The sequence below is a fragment of the Bos mutus genome, chromosome 6 (genome assembly GCF_027580195.1).
Source record: "Bos mutus isolate GX-2022 chromosome 6, NWIPB_WYAK_1.1, whole genome shotgun sequence".
NCBI lineage: Eukaryota > Metazoa > Chordata > Mammalia > Artiodactyla > Bovidae > Bos > Bos mutus.
Window position 1 is genome coordinate 6,670,258 of NC_091622.1, and position 15,879 is coordinate 6,686,136.

Sequence of the window (15,879 nt, forward strand, 5' to 3'; positions counted from 1 at the left end):
TGTGCCTCTCAACTGTTTTAACCATCAGATGGTATCAAAATCTCCTGAAAGGTAGATTCCCTGTCTTCTAAATCATTTTTACAATAACATTTCATAGTAACAAAATAGCTAATTTAAATATTTATATGAATATTTAATATATTCATATATTTAATATATATTTAATTTAATTTAATAATATTTAATATATATAGAAATTCAAGCCTATCTCAAACTTATCAAACTCTAACCCTCCTATTAAATATACACACTCTCTTGAGATGAGTGGTTTTAAGAGAGGAAAGGTTGTTCTGTACAGATATGACAACAACAGTTAGATACTTTTTATCCAATAATTTTATGCCAGGCTTAATACTCTACATTGCACACGGCCTCCTAATTGTATGGGGCTTCCCTGGTGGCTCAGATGGTGAAGAATCTGGCTGCAATGCAGAACACCTGGGTTCGATCCCTGGGTCGGGAAGATCTCCTGGAGAAGTATTCTTGCTGGAGGATTCCTTGGACGGAGGAGCCTGGTGGACTACAGTCCATGGGATAGCAGAGTCAGACACAACTGAGAGACTAACACTTTTTCTTCATTGAATCCTTCTCACAACCTGACCAATTGGACACCAAAGCCATACCCATGCTACAGACCAGGAGAGACCAGAAACAGGAAAATGGCTTCCTTGAAGCAAGAGGTGGGAGAGGACAGTGCCTAGTGATTCTGAATGTGTTTTTTATCCTTTCCCTGATTCTTTTATGTATCATACCATCTGTTTTTTTCCTGCTCTGAGGTCTCAAAACTTGTTTCTGAAACCTCAGCAGATTAGTTTCCACATTGGACATCTGGTTAGGGACAGACTGTAGATATCTTCTCTCTCTCTCTTTTCTTCTCTAAGAAAATGGCAGAAAATGGCCTTATGACCTCACCTCATCGCCACCTTCCTCCTGCTCTTCAAGTCTCCATTAAGCAGCAGTCTGCTTTATTTACATCTGTTTCTTTAAAGAAAAACTTAGTTGATGTGCCAAACCCTGTATTGTCAAGCTTTTCTAGAAATGTTATCTTTAAGGAGATTTATAAAAACAAGAAGAATCTTTGTGGTTTTGTTCTGAAAGCTGGAAGTGCTGAGAAATAAGGCAGACTTCCAACGCTGAGCTTTTTCGCTTTCAAGCCGTAAAGGACGTGTAACGGGTTCGACACATGTTTATAAGGAAGAAGCCGTAGAAATATTTATTCTTTTTGTTCTGGCAAAGCATGACCTGCTGCATTGAGAGTACTTCCTTCATGAGACATCTCATCATGGGATAAAGAAATGGAAAAGGCAGGATCCGCCTCCTTGCCTAAATAAGTGAAAATCACTGCAGATTTCTTCTGAGAGTTGCCGTTTTGAAGAAACATTCTGTGTATTGGGTGGAATTATCTAAGCAGTATGCTGATGTGCAAACTAGTGATTTTAAAATCAGACCTAGTTCCCTTCTTTATTTATAGTTAATGAACAAACTTAGCAAGATATGTGATACATGGTATCCAGGACATTTTCAACATAAGCTTTATTAAGCATTATTGTTGCTTAGTCGCTAAGTTGTGTCCAGCTCTTAGCAACCCCATGGACTGTAGCACTCCAGGCTTTCCTGTACTTCACTGTCTCCCGGAGTTTGCTTAAACTCATGTCCATTGAGTCGGTGATGCCATCCAACCATCTCATCTTCTGTCATCCCCTTCTCCTCCTGCCTTCAATCTTTCCCAGCATCTGGGTCTTTTCCAGTGAGTTGGCTCTTTGCATCAGGTGGCCAAAGTGTTGGAGCTTCAGCTTCATCATCAGTTCTTCCAATGAATATTCCGGGTACCATTACTGTATTTTATTTTTCTCTTTCTGTCTTCACATGCATTGGTAAATACACATATACATAAATGTACAAATATATTTATACACTAGACATGCATTTAAAGTAGTTTTTGTTTGGGTATTACCTTGAATTCCACACAGTCTCAAGAGAGGCGGCCTTACTCCCCTGGTGGACACTGAATTGAGTTCCTTAATGAGTCCGGAGTTTTCACATTTCAGTGACTACAATTGTAGGACTTCTGAAGAAACCTGGAGACCCTGTGCCCACGTGATTTTACTTCTGCTTGCTTCCTGTAGACGCCCCTCTACCTGGTAAACCATGGCGAGGCTGGACCAGTCAGATGCAACAGGTGCAAAGCCTACATGTGCCCGTTCATGCAGTTCATCGAAGGAGGGAGGAGGTACCAGTGTGGCTTCTGCAGCTGCGTGAATGATGGTGAGTGGTGCCCGTGGCGGCTCTGAGCAGCATGCGGCTCTGAGAGCCCGGCTGCTCCCTCGGCGGTTTCCGGCCTACGTCATCACATCCATGACCTCTCGGCTGGAGGGCGTGCTCTGCTGGGGGAGCAACGCTGGCCTCCTTGTGCACTCACACCCTTCACACAGCCCATGGCTTCGCCCAGCCCCCAGTGCAGGAGACTGACAGAGTGAGGCCTCCTCAAAAAGACCTTTCAAAGCCCCGTGCTGTGGTGTGGGATCTTGGTTCCCATCCTCGTCTCAAGGATGGGCCCCTGGCCCTGGGAGGTCTCTCGCCCTGCAGCGGCTGTGGCACGGTTCCGCACACAGTGGGTATACTAGTGCGAGCAGGCTCCGCTGGTTCTCCACCTTTCGTGCTCTAAGGAAGGTCTTATTCCATCGCGTGCTTCATGAAATCTGCAACCAAATCCTACACAACCCTGGGACTGCATTTCAGGAAGCCTGTGAGCACATGCTTGCAAGTGCTTTAGTTTGGGGGAAAACGTCAGGAGATGGCAAAGGCCTCTCCTGGAGCATTTTCATCACGCCTCCACAAGGTCACCGGATTCCAGGCATGTTCACTCAAGGCCTCAACTTTCTTTGCAAGGTGATCAGAAATCCATCCAGGATCCATCCATCTAGGATCTTTGTTTTCTCTGGCCTCAATCCCAAAGGGTCAGCGCGAAGCCTTAAAAGGCCCTGCCGCTTCCTGGTAGAGGAAAAACACACAAAGTTCTTGTATTTTTGCACCCAAGGGAATGCCTCGGGTGTCCACTCCTGGGAAGCTGCTGTGTTCATTTTCCAATAGGGTTGTTCATATTCTTGTTGTTGTTCAGATGCTAAGTTGTGTCTGACTCTGAGATCCTCTGGACTGCAGCACGCCAGGCTGTCCTTCACTATCTCCTTGAGTTTGCTCAGACTTAGGTCCATTGAGTCAATGATGCCATCCAACCATCTCATCCTCTGTCACCCCCTTCTATTGTCTTCAGTCTTTCCCAGCATCAGGGTCTTTTCCAATGAGTCTGCTTTTCACATCAGGTGGCTACAGTATTCGAGCTTGAGCATCAGTCCTTCCAATGAATACTCAGGGTTGATTTCCTTTAGGACTGACTGGTTTCCTCTGCTTGCTGTCCAAGGGATTCTCAAGTCTTCTTCAACACCACAGTTCAAAAGCATAAATTCTTTGGCACTCAGCTTTCTTTATGGTCCAACTCTCACATCCATATATGACTACTGGAAAAACCGTAGCTTTGACTATATGGACCTTGGTCGGCAAAAATACTAGATTCCAATATTTGTTCCTGCAAGAAAGCCAGACCCCCTTAGATGTCATCGGTACCTGCATTCTTCATTTAGGTTTAGAGAAGGCAAAGGTTTGTTAGAAGCTTGCAGGTATGGTCAAATGGTTTCACTCTGTTTTCCTTCAAAACGTCAGAGATTCTCTCTCAGTCGGAAGAACTTGAGGCCAAAGACATGCAGGAAGACGAGTGTCACGTGGCCACGTGTAATTTATGGGGGGACTTGAATCTGGTTTATAAAACATGACAGATAATATTAAATGCTAACAAATATAAAGCTAATTGATTTTAAGGGGAATTTTTTTTACCAATTACATGTAGATGTGTGAATAAAAATAAATTCTAGAAAGTGTACAGAAAGTACCACCCATACATCCTGGAACAGCTGGTGCCGCATTATCCATCTCATCTATTCTCGCCTGGAAAATTCCATGGATAGAGGAGCCTGACAGGCTGCAGTCCACGGGGTTTCAAAAGAGTCAGACACGACTAAGTAACTGAGCATGTTAAACATAACAGAAGAGCAGTTTAAGGCTGTCACAGCCTTCTTAGCTGAGACTGTCAGCTTCCCACTTCCACAATCTTTGCAAAACACTGAATTTTCCAAGTTCAGAGATCCCTATGTACAAGTGAATCTTATAAAACTTGTTTAAAAAGAAATGGCCACAATATAGTAAGAAAATAGAAAAAAAAAAGCAAGCCTTAGTGACTATTTTCTTACGTCCAAACTAAGAAAACAGTCCTGTTACAACCCGTGTGCTAGTGATAGTGAAAGTCACTCAGTCGTGTCTGACTCTTTGCAACCCCAGGGACTGTACAGTCCATGGAATTCTCCAGGCCAGAATACTGGAGTGGGTAGCCTTTCCCTTCTCCAGGGGATCTTCCCAACCCAGGGATCAAAGCCAGGTCTCCCGCATTGCGGATGGATTGTTTACCAGCTGAGCCACAGGGAAGCCCAACCCATGTGCTAGTTCATAACTAAAAATAAAGAATACTGAGTTATTGGTTTTAAAACGAGTCATTAGTTACATGGTTTTACAAATGAAAATGTTGTTCTTTATGAAATGCTTAAAACCAGAGCATAGCTAGTTACTCTAAGTACTTCTGTTGTCAGTGGATTAACAGCCAGCCCTGTTCTCGAGGCAGTAGAGTTCGTTCGCACAGAGATACCAGGCCATATTTGTCCAAGAGTTCAGTGTGTGAGTCATAAGTGTTCCTGTCCTACTGGATGACTTCCAGGGCTTTGCCAGAACTAACCTTCTTAGACATTTGAATCAAATTAAGAGTTCCTCAGCTGAGATCTCACGGCGTAGTCTTTCCCTAATACAGTAATCGTCTCCACTCTGAAGCCCAGACGTTAAAGATTACCGTGCAGACTCCCCATGGCTGAAGACATCTGTGATTAAAAGATAATAAACATTAGAGCTAATAGTATAGTCCAAATAACCAATGTATGTTTGCTGGGATATTGAAAATTTAAATAGTTTAAAAAGTTAGAATTCCTTTGAGAAAAGGTAATTAAATAGGGAGAATTAACTTTTGGTTGTGATGATTTAAAAACTCCCGTGCTTTTATCTGCTGTTTCTCTGTAATGATCCAGACCATTAATGTTCTTTGTCATCAGTAACTTGCAGAAGGGTCAGGAAGATATTTTAGAAAACCCTCATTCTTTCCAAGACTGGAAAGAAAGACTAGTGGATTTTTGGAATATGCTACATTCCAGCTTTAAAATGCTTTTTCCCCCTCATACTAACTTCTTTCCTCCGATAATAAACTTTGAGAACTTACTAAATTGTCTGTGTTGTAAAAACAAAAGATTCCCTTTCCTATTTTGTTTTTATTAGTTCCACCATTCTATTTCCAACATCTGGACCACATTGGAAGAAGACTGGACCACTATGAGAAGCCAGAGTTATCTCTAGGATCGTATGAATATGTTGCTACTTTGGATTACTGCAGGGTAAGTGCTCCCAGGACTTCCAGTGTTTATATATGGCTATCAGATGCAAGTGAATAACTTTCATGTTTAATGAACTGACTCTTAATTCACAACCAAAGCATTTGAGTGGTACCATGGGGAAGTAGAAATCCCTAAGACACAGATCAAGCCGTCTAGGCTGTTAATGTGATTAAACAGTCAGACCATCCACTGCAATAACAGGAAGAAAAAAATAATAATTTCATTTTTATGTCCCTTTAAGAGAGAATATGCTGGGTCCTCAATGCAGCAGTTCCCTACAACACCTCTGCCCTATTTGCTTTGTCAGTCATCCCCAGAGAATCTCCCTTCTCAGGCTGAAGGTCAGCCAGTACGGTCAGCAAGACTACTGACGTGTTTCTCTGGCTCTCTTCTCCACTCCCGCTGGCACCACAGTCAGTTAGGCTCTCAGAATCGCCCTTAGATTATTTCAGCAGCCCGGGATCCTGTCCTCTGGCTTCCTTGCTTTAAAATGTAACTGTGAGACTCCTACTGCCTCAGTCTAAAAAATTAAATTCAAAAGTTTGTTTCCTTATAAGACCATTAGCTCCCACCTCAGCTGCATCTTCAATTGTACAAAACTCTGGCTCCCATACTCTGAAAGGATCACTCCTCTGCTCAACTCCATGCTTGTATCTAAGATGTTCTTTTGACCTGACTGCATTTTCATCCTCCTGTTACAGCTCTACATATCCCACCCAGCAAATTCCTACTTATTCTCTAATCTCTGGCTGAAATTTTATTCTATGTGAGGGTCTCTCTGACTTCATCTGACTCCCTCTGACTTCATCGTGGTTGTTATTTACTAAATGTTCTGATTTGTCTTCCACATAATTTGGTCCGCGTATCTGTTTTAGCAGTTATCCCCATAGAATTTAAATCTTCCTATGTTTTCCCTCTTCCTAGATTCTGATATCATTGGGAACAACAATCTTGCCCTCCCAATGTTTTTTTTAATATATTAGCTTTTTTGAATTTGACTGATTGATGTCTGGCTGCGCTGAGTTGTTGTTGATCGCAGGGCATTCTCTAGTTGCGGCGAGCGGGCACTACTCTCCAGTCCGGGGGTGAGGGCTCCTCACCGTGCTGGCTTCTCTGTTGAGAGCCCAGGCTCTGGGCGCGTGAGCTTCAGTACTTGTGGCACACGGGTTTAGTTGCTTTATGGCATGTGGGATCTTCCCAGACCAGGGATTGAGCCCACCTGCCCTGGCAGGTGGATTCTTAACCACTGGACAACCAGGTAGGCCCTATCCTAGCTGTCTTTATGGCAGCTACCGCAGTTCCTGCCGCGGGGTAGGCAGCTGATGAGTGCGTGCAGATGGGTGGGCAAGTGAGTCAGGGGACACGTAAAGGAATTCGCACGTGTGTCCCTACTCCCAGGACCAGCTGTTTCCCTTCTCCAACGTCCTAGTGATAGTGACATCATTATGGGTATCTTGCAGTCTTTAAAATTCTTTAGTGGTTTGAAAACATCTTCTTGGATGTCACTTCAAGTTTCAGCTTGTATCTGAAGTGCTACATGTAGACTTGAAGAAACAGAGTCATTCTGACTTACTTCCCCTTCCAAAAATGAGTGCTCCCGAGGGCCCAGTCCTCAGGAAACGGCCTCTTCCCTAGATGTTCACTAGGGGGCCAGCCCACGTTGTGTTGAGTAAAAATTACAAAGAACAGTGTTCCTAACTGGAAGTTTTTTCAACTGAGTGAATTTAAAAATGTTTTCCAATTAATATGCCTTTTTCATTTATTTTAGTGTTATATGAGTTTTTCACTGCATGACATAGACCTTGTTATCAAAGAAGAGTTCTTGCTGTATTAGTTTTAAGTGTAACATTGGAACATATTTAGGGGAAACGTAAAAACATGTTTTGGTACAAATGATTTATTTCACACGAAAAAGATGTCCTAGAGTATCAGTTGCTTTTGGACAGTTTATTTGTCCTTTAACAGTTACTGACTGAAGGAAAAGGATTAGGCAGAACAGAAACATTTGAAGTTCTAATTAAATATAATAAAGCTATTGTAACCTAGTGACAGAAAATTTATTCACTGATCTTTGCAGCTGGAGTATAAATCTAACTATGCTCCGAGTTTCCAGTTCTCTGCCAAAAAGGCTAAATTATCTTGATTTTCTGCTTTTTTAGTAGAAACCTAGGCAGGGAGTCAAATCTATTTCTGGGAACAAAAGTCTCAGTATCTTCAAACTCTGCTATGTGGAAATGCTCCAGACATCTAATTGATGGGAAATCTCACACAGCAGGCAAGGAACCAAATAAAAACTGTACATTTCTAAGGGTTTTTTTAAATAAGCTTAATGTTCCTTTTATAATAAAAAGATACTCTTAATATCTTAAAATTTAATTATAACTTAAAATGTAAATGAAGTATAATAATGAGTTGCCTTAGGGATTTGGATGATGAAAAAGAGCGTATTTAATTTGTGTGTGACTTCCCTGGCGGTTCGGTGGTTAAGACTTCGCCTTCCAATGCAGGAGGTGTGTGGGGTCAGTTCCTGGTAAGGGGGCTAAAGATTCTACATGCCTCAGGGCCTAAAACCAAAACATAAAAAAAAAGAAGCAATATTGTAACAAAGTTAATAAAGATGTTAAAGAATGGTCCACATTAAAAAAAAAATCTTTATAATTTGTATGTGTATTTTTTAACACCAAACTTAAAGGAGAATTACAAAATCACATTTTTACTATTCATTTTAGTTTATCTTAATGCCAACTGTAGATAATGAAATCAGTGCTCGTCGAGCATTCACCGTGTGTCCTGCTCTGTGCTACGTGCTTTCTCTGTATTGTATCGTGTAGTTCTCCCAGTGAACTCGTGTGGTTAGTTACCACCATGATGTGGGGAAACTGAGGCTTAGAGAAAAGTGCCGACCTCAGGCCATACATATAGAAAACGATGGGGCGGGATCGGAAGCCACGTCTGTGTGACCACAGCCCCTGCTCCCTCTCTGTGCTGTGGATATGCTGGCATCTGTTCACCAAAATCACCGTGGAGTTTTGCTAGAAGAAAAGACCCAGCTCTGTCTCATAACTGGAAGTTTTTTACCTCAAAGTTTACGGAATATATCTATCTATGCATATAGTGTACCTGAAAGGTAAACTTTCATTCCAAACCAGTTGTTTTTTTTTTTTTTAATGTAGTTTCTCCATTTAATTTTTGTTCACTTTGACATTTGTTTTATACCTAGTATGTCCAAGGCTCATTGGTTGTAGTTCTAAAACTAGCAAGGATATGAACCCGGTCTCAGTCCTTCCCATGCATAGAGACCTGATAAGAAAAGTACATAATTATAAATCCAAATGGAAATGCTACAAAAGTAGAATAATCGGAGTGCCATGAGAAAACAGATGAGCAATCATTTCTGATTTGGAGAGGATTGAAGAAGGGCTTTAGAAAGTAAGTGCCATTTGAGCAGAGGATGGACATGTGAAAACGGAGGGGAAAGTAAGTGGTGAGCAGAAGCAGCTTCTCAGGGATATGTGCAGCTCACTCCAGGTCCTTTGGGCAGCCCACTCCAGCACGCTTGCTGGGAGAATCCCATGGACAGAGGAGCCTGGCAGGCCACAGTCCATAGGGTCGCACAGAGTCCACGTGACTGAAGCCAGTTAGCACTTTTGAGGGTGAGGTGGGCTTTGTAGATGAACAGTGGGGCCCTCGTAGAGGCACTAGAATAATTGGAGAGTATATTCCTCTTTCCCCGAAAACACAGTCACATTTAAATATTTTTAAAAAACACTATGCCAAACAAAATAGTTTTTCCCGCCAAGGAAATATTTTTCTTGGCCCAGGCCCACTAGGTTGTGACTTCTGGATAGAAAATGTTTTGAAAATGGCAAACACTTAAACTGGAGGAATGTGTTTTGGGGCATGATAGGAAGTAAAGCTGGGAAGTTGTTTTGAGACCAGACCGTCCTTTTATGTTCCACTAGGCTTGGCATAGCTTTGATCTCTTAGGCTTTTACGTGTTTGCTGAATGAGTATTATGGGGAGTTTCAAATGCCAGGCCATTGAAGAATTTTATTAATTCAGTAGGCCATGAGGACAGTCAAAGGCTGAGAGGGAACTGTTGCTGTTAACCCACCCACCCATCTACACCTTCATTCAAGTGTCGCACAGCACTGAGCACCCTTCCAACCAGGCTCTGTGCCCAACTGGGGGCTCGGTAGGCTGCCTGTCCTCAGGGGAGCAGCACTGGGGTCTGTATTATTGGGTAGTTTATTCTGACAGCAGTCCATGTCCTGAGAGGAGGGAGATTGGTGACTGTAGTAATTAACCAGTTAACATGCAAGAGAAAATGAGGGTCATTTAGCAATTCCTCAGGAAAAAAAAAATTAAAAATTAAACTGCCAAATGGGCCAGCAATTCCACTTCTGGGTATATTCCAAAATAATTGAAAAGAGAGTCTCAGAGAGAGATATGTACATCTGTGTTCATAACAGCATTAGTCACAATAGCCAAAAGCTGGAAGCAACCCAGGTATCCATAGATGGATGAATGGATGAACAAAATGTGGTATGTACATACCATGCAGAATTAGTGAGCCTGAGAAACGAAGGGAATTCTGACCCATGCTTCAACATGGATGAATGTTTAGGCCATTATGCTTAGAGAAGCCAGTTGCATAAATGACAAATACTGTATGATTTTACTTATATGAATTACCCAGAGTAGTTCAACTCATAGAGACAGAGATTAGAAATGTAGAAAAGTGGTTCACAGGGACGGGGGCGGGGGGATGGTAAACGATTGTGTACTGGGTATGAAGTTTCCGTTTCACGTGCTAGAGATGGATGGTGGTGGCAGTTGCACAACAGTGTGAGTGTGCTTGATAGCACAGAATTCACACTTCAAAATGGTGGCTGTCCTTGTTTAGTCGCTAAGCTGTGTCCAACTCTTTTGTGACTCCATCGACTGTACTCTGCCAGGCTCCTCTGTCCATGGAATTTTCCAGGCAAGAATACTGGAGTGGGGTGCCGTTTCCTGCTCCAGGGGATCTTCCCCACCCAGGGATCAAACCCAAGTCTCCAGTGTCTCCTGCACTAGCAGTCAGATTCTTTACCACGGAGCCACCAAGGAAGCCCAAATGGTTAAGATGGTAGATGATTTTCTGTGTTTTACCACTATTGAAAATAATTTTAAAAGGAAAGAAAATGAGGGTCCAAATTTGGTTACTGGAACTGGAAGGAGCTGCAGAGGCTTCACAGTTAACTCCGTGTGGCTGGTAAGGGGGGCAGACAGTTCCAGAGAGAAAGAGGGATGTTAAGCCCAGATTGTTTGAGAGGATCATGCTTTCTGTAAGTTCCTTATGGAAGACTAGCCGGAGTGGGAGAAGTGTTGTCTACACTTTTGAGTGTAAGGTGCTGGTGTGGCCTTGCCGTGGAGGTGTGCTGTGCTGTAGTTGACTGGAATGCTGGCTGGGAGCTCAGGAAACAGGCCCTGAGGAGGGAACCTGAGGAGTCGCCGGTAGAGAGGTGCTGCTTAAAAACGAGCAAGTGAGATTCTGTGCTGGAGCGTGTGGTAGGGAGAGCGAGGAAGGTGTCCTTTGGAAGAGGTAAGAAAGTGAGAAACAGAGGAGGAGATCAGACAAGTGGGAGAGGAAATGACACCCTGTGCCTCTGCAGCTGAGAAAGGGAAAGTGGTCTGCCAGGCTGAAAGCTGCAGAGATGGAGACTGAGGAGGAGAGCTGAATTTTATTTCAGATCACTGTTGTTTGCAGCCAGGAGGTCTGTGAGCTTCAAGAGAGCAGTTTTAGTAAGACGACCCAGTAAACCAGCCTATAGAGTTCATCCATTGCTAAGCTTGGCTGGACAAAGCCCGCCAGGGTGCCCGGGTGGAGTGGTGGGTGAAGGCAGCCAGTGATGGGCCAGTGCGGGTGTTAGGGCCGGAGATGAGATGCTTCCCAGTGGCTAAGAGGTGGATGGGGTAAAACATGTGAAGGAAGCATTTTGAAAGAATAAATCAATGGAACTTCATGGAAAGAAAAGCGTTACATCTGATTTCACATTTCCAAGCCTTTGGGTTGATGTGTAGTGATGTTATTGATAGAGCTGTTGGAAGGCAATGTTCCTTAAAGGAGTGATGTATTAGTTTTCTGTAGGCGGCTCAGATGGTAAAGAATCTGCCTGCAATGTGGGAGACCGGGTTTGATCCCTGGGTTGGAAAGATCTCCTGAAGAAGGACATGGCAACCCACTCCAGTACTCTTGCCTGGAGAATCCCATGGACAGAGGAGCCTGGTGGACCACAGTCCGTGGGGTCGCAGAGTCAGACGTGACTGAAGTGTCTAACACATAAAGTGACCAAGATGAAGAAGATGCAGAAAACAAGTTAGAGGGATGCATTATGTAGAAATGTGTAGATTAGAGATAATGGAGGACATTCAGTGGGGAACTGGTGATGCGGAACTTCGGAGAGAAGGTTAAATTGGTAGGGCATGTTTGGCGTGGTCACAGGCTTTGGTTCAATCAGTGGGAATGACTGTGGTTTTGATTCTGTGTAAATTGGCATAAGCATATCAGGAATTAGATTATGTGGAAATTGAAAGATTGGCAATAAAAATTGGTCGCGTAGACAGCAGTAGTGACTTTCTTCTTCTGACTTGTTTTATTTGGGGCCGTGCTGGGTCTTTGTTGCGGCGTCAGGCTTTCTCTGGTTGCGCTGAGCGGGCTTCTCGTGCGGAGCCTGGGCTCAGCAGCGGCGGAGCACGGTCTTAGTTGCCCCGAGGCACGTGGGATCTTCCTCGACCAGGGATTGAACTGGTCTCATCTGCACTGCAAGGCAGATTCTTAACCACTCTACAAACAGGGAAGTCCAGTAGAGTTCTTATATTTCTTTGTTGGTCTGATTCTGGATGTGGCAAAACTATGAAATAATCAGGTTGGTAGTTTTCAAGTCCTGCAATTTGTTTTCCTTTTTTTTTTAACAAATGACTTTTATAAGAGAAATGTTACATCTAACCCTAGAGTTGGATATAAGATGAATTAGTAAGATAATTGGGAGATATTATCACCTAATTTTATAATTGTAGCAATTAAAATATAATTTAGAACATTTTTAATTTATCCTAAAGTTAAGATTTAATTAGCCTTAATTCTTTATTCTCTAGTGTCAGAAAAGACGTTTGCCTGTGGTTCTATTTCCTAAATATTTTGTACAATGCAACTGACAAATCCCTTGCTAAGAGCTCTTTGAATACCAGCCAGTAAAGGGACCGAAAGCTACAAAATGTATTTAGCAGCTGCTTTATGTTAGTGATTACTTGAAGCAGATAGAAAAAAGACCCAGTATTCAACTTTTTTTTTTTACCATAAGTCTGTAAGGAACAGGTAAGTATTTGATAATATAGTATAAATTTTTAAGTATACAATTATATTTTTGCATGTAATTTCATATCTTTAAAGAGCTTATAAAGGAAGAATTGAACATGATGATATCAAGTTTATGAAGTTTAAATTCAGTTTCAAAAACAAACACTAATTATAGTTTCGTACTGTTGACGGCACAGTTTGCCAGGGTTCCAGACACATTTCTTCCCCTAAGCAGAGGGTTATAAGCAAGGTCCCCACAGGACTGTACTCACCTTTGGGCAGGTGTGGTCATAAGGTCTTCTGAGCCCTGCGAAAGTGAACCTTCTCTGCTAGCTGTCATAATCCTGTCTACTTCAGTAGTGGGACTCAGGTCGCAGCCTGGAAAATAAACGGCCTTTATCTTTTTTATAGTGGCAGAGACTGGTCCAGAAAGTGATTTGACTCCACAGATGTTATATCATAAAATATTAAAGGAGAGGTCTGATGACCTTCTAGAGTTCCTGGGGGCTTTAATTTGATTATGAAATGTATGTACTTTATATGTGTGTGATTTGCTTGCTTTCATGTAGAAGAATAAGCCTCCCAACCCACCAGCCTTCATCTTCATGATCGATGTTTCGTATAGTAACATCAAGAATGGACTTGTGAAGCTCATATGTGAAGAACTGAAAACCGTGCTGGAGAAACTTCCAAAGTAAGGCAACTTCCATTCTTTTTGTAACTTACACAATATTGCTGAATTAATTTCTTGGCCAGAAAACAAGTGCTTGAATGGCCCATTGAGATTTTTTGCTAATGGGGACATTAGATAATTGTTTATACAGCATCAAATAATCCTTAAAGAGTCAGAGTGCTCTTTTGTACGAAGAAAAAGAAACAAAACTGATAAGAAATAATGTCACAGTAAGCAACATTCAAAACACATTCTAGGGACTTCCCTGGTGGCTCAGTGACTAAGACTCCGTGTTCCCAATGCAGGGGGCTTGGGTTCCGCCCCTGGTCAGGGAACTACATGTCGCAACTAAGAGTTTGCATGTCACAGCTGAAAAACAAAAAAGCCCTTATGTGTCCTAACAAAGAGCGAAGATCCCGTGTGCTGTCTCTAAGACCTGGTGCAGCCAAAACAAACAAACAAATGAATAATTAAGCAATAGCTAATCTTAAAGAAGTGCATTCTCAGTTGTAAGGAAGATCCCAGCAGTGTGGTGGGAAAAGCCGTGGCAGTCAGTTTTCCCCTTTTCAAAAACACTGATTTTCCGGTGGAAACAGGTAGTTGCTGGTGCAGAAGGTATTTCTAAGGGACACAGGAAAACTGACCTGCCCTCTCATGACAGCCGTTGCGGCTCTTTGGCCAAATTTCTTTCTGTCCATCTGGTTCCCTGTCTGGCCCCTCGGCAGCCTTCCTGCCTCTGTGACCTGTGACTTAAGGGCACAGCGTACATCACTTGTCTTGTCATTGCAGCGGGAGTGCATAAAAGGAAGGATGGAAAGTGTGTTAGCCAACATGACTGTTTTATCGTACGCAAACTAGCTTGTTTAGGATTGGAACTTGCATCTAGGAAGGAGACTTGGAGCAGGGAGAAAGCCTTTGTTTATGCGAGGAAGGCATGCTTAAGGAAGAAAAGAGGCTGTGGAAGACCGTCTGAAACCTGGTGTGTGTGCCAGTCTTAATCTCTTCCGCCCCTCCCCACACCCTGCACATCAGCAGCCTCTGTCCTGGAAGGGTGCTCTGCGGGCTGGGCTGTCCACAGCCCCCAGGGCTCCGTGAGAGCTCGGGCGCCCCTCGTCTCTGCTCCACGTGTGGCTGGGGCTGTGGTGCCTGTGAGTGAGGCTCAGCTGAGTGAGCGCTGGTGCTGGACCTCCCAGGAGTCGTTTTGTTTGTATCTGTGAAGCTGAAGTCATCATCTTCTCAAGAAGATGGTTTGGAAAAAGCAGTGGGGATGTTTAAAAAAACACTGAGGTGATTTCAAACTGAATCTTGCAGTGAAGAATGAGCTGGAGCAAGATGAAGCTGCGGCAAGAAAAAGGCCTTGCTGCCTGCCAACGGTTGTGACTACAGTTTCTGTTACCTCATTCTCAGGGACACTTGACAGGGATGGACTTGCTGCCGAAAATGACGTCTTTGATCACAGACCTCTCACAGGGCTGCTTTAATATACTATATCTGAATTTCAAACTTGAGGAGTGTGAAAGCTATTCTCATTTCTGGAAATAGTCTCTCTCTCTCCCCTTCTCTCAAACTGCTTCAAATTACTTTCTCACATGACTATTCACATGGCTAGTCACTTCACCAACCCCGTGTGCCTTTTCAGCATACTAATGATATGAAGCTTATAACCTATTGATGTAAGTTATAAAATTACACCATTCAGTTCAGTTTAGTTCAGTCGTGTCCGACTCTTCGCGACCCCATGAATCGCAGCACGCCAGGCCTCCCTGTCCATCACCAACTCCCAGAGTTCACTGAGACTCACGTCCATTGAGTCAGTGATGCCATCCAGCCATCTCATCCTCTATTGTCCCCTTCTCCTCCTGCCCCCAATCCCTCCCAGCATCAGAGTCTTTTCCAATGAGTCAACTCTTCGCATGAGGTGGCCAAAGTACTGGAGTTTCAGCTTCAGCATCATTCCCTCCAAAGAAATCCCAGGGCTGATCTCCTTCAGAATAAGTCTTGGTTAAGGTCTAAGTCGGGTCTTCCCTGGGGGCTCAGTGGTAAAGAATCTGCCTGCAACGCAGGAGACATGGGTTCAATCCCTGGGTCAGGAAGATCCCCTGGAGAAGGGAGTGGCAACCCACTCCAGTGTTCTTGCCTGGGGAATCCTATGGACCCAGGAGCCTGGCAGCTACAGTCCAGGGAGTCGCAAGAGTCGGATGTGACTTAGTAGCTAAACCACCACCACCACACATGTCCAAGGTGTGTTCACCTCTCAGCTAGTCTTTTGAGAAGGGAAAGCCCATTCCTTACTACTGAACTTTGAATTTGCGTCTTTGGTACGGCCA

The 15,879-nt window shown here is 43.4% G+C and overlaps 1 protein-coding gene across 2 annotated transcripts in view; it reads left to right on the forward strand.

Annotated features, from left to right (window-relative positions):
• SEC24D (SEC24 homolog D, COPII coat complex component) overlaps positions 1 to 15,879 on the forward strand; it is a 116,492-nt gene that overhangs the window by 68,025 nt on the left and 32,588 nt on the right. For both annotated transcript variants that reach the window (XM_070371942.1, XM_070371943.1), the window contains exons 9-11: positions 2,127 to 2,265; positions 5,425 to 5,540; positions 13,449 to 13,573. In XM_070371942.1, the coding sequence (XP_070228043.1) occupies positions 2,127 to 2,265; positions 5,425 to 5,540; positions 13,449 to 13,573 (380 nt within the window). The remainder of the gene's footprint in view (positions 1 to 2,126; positions 2,266 to 5,424; positions 5,541 to 13,448; positions 13,574 to 15,879) is intronic.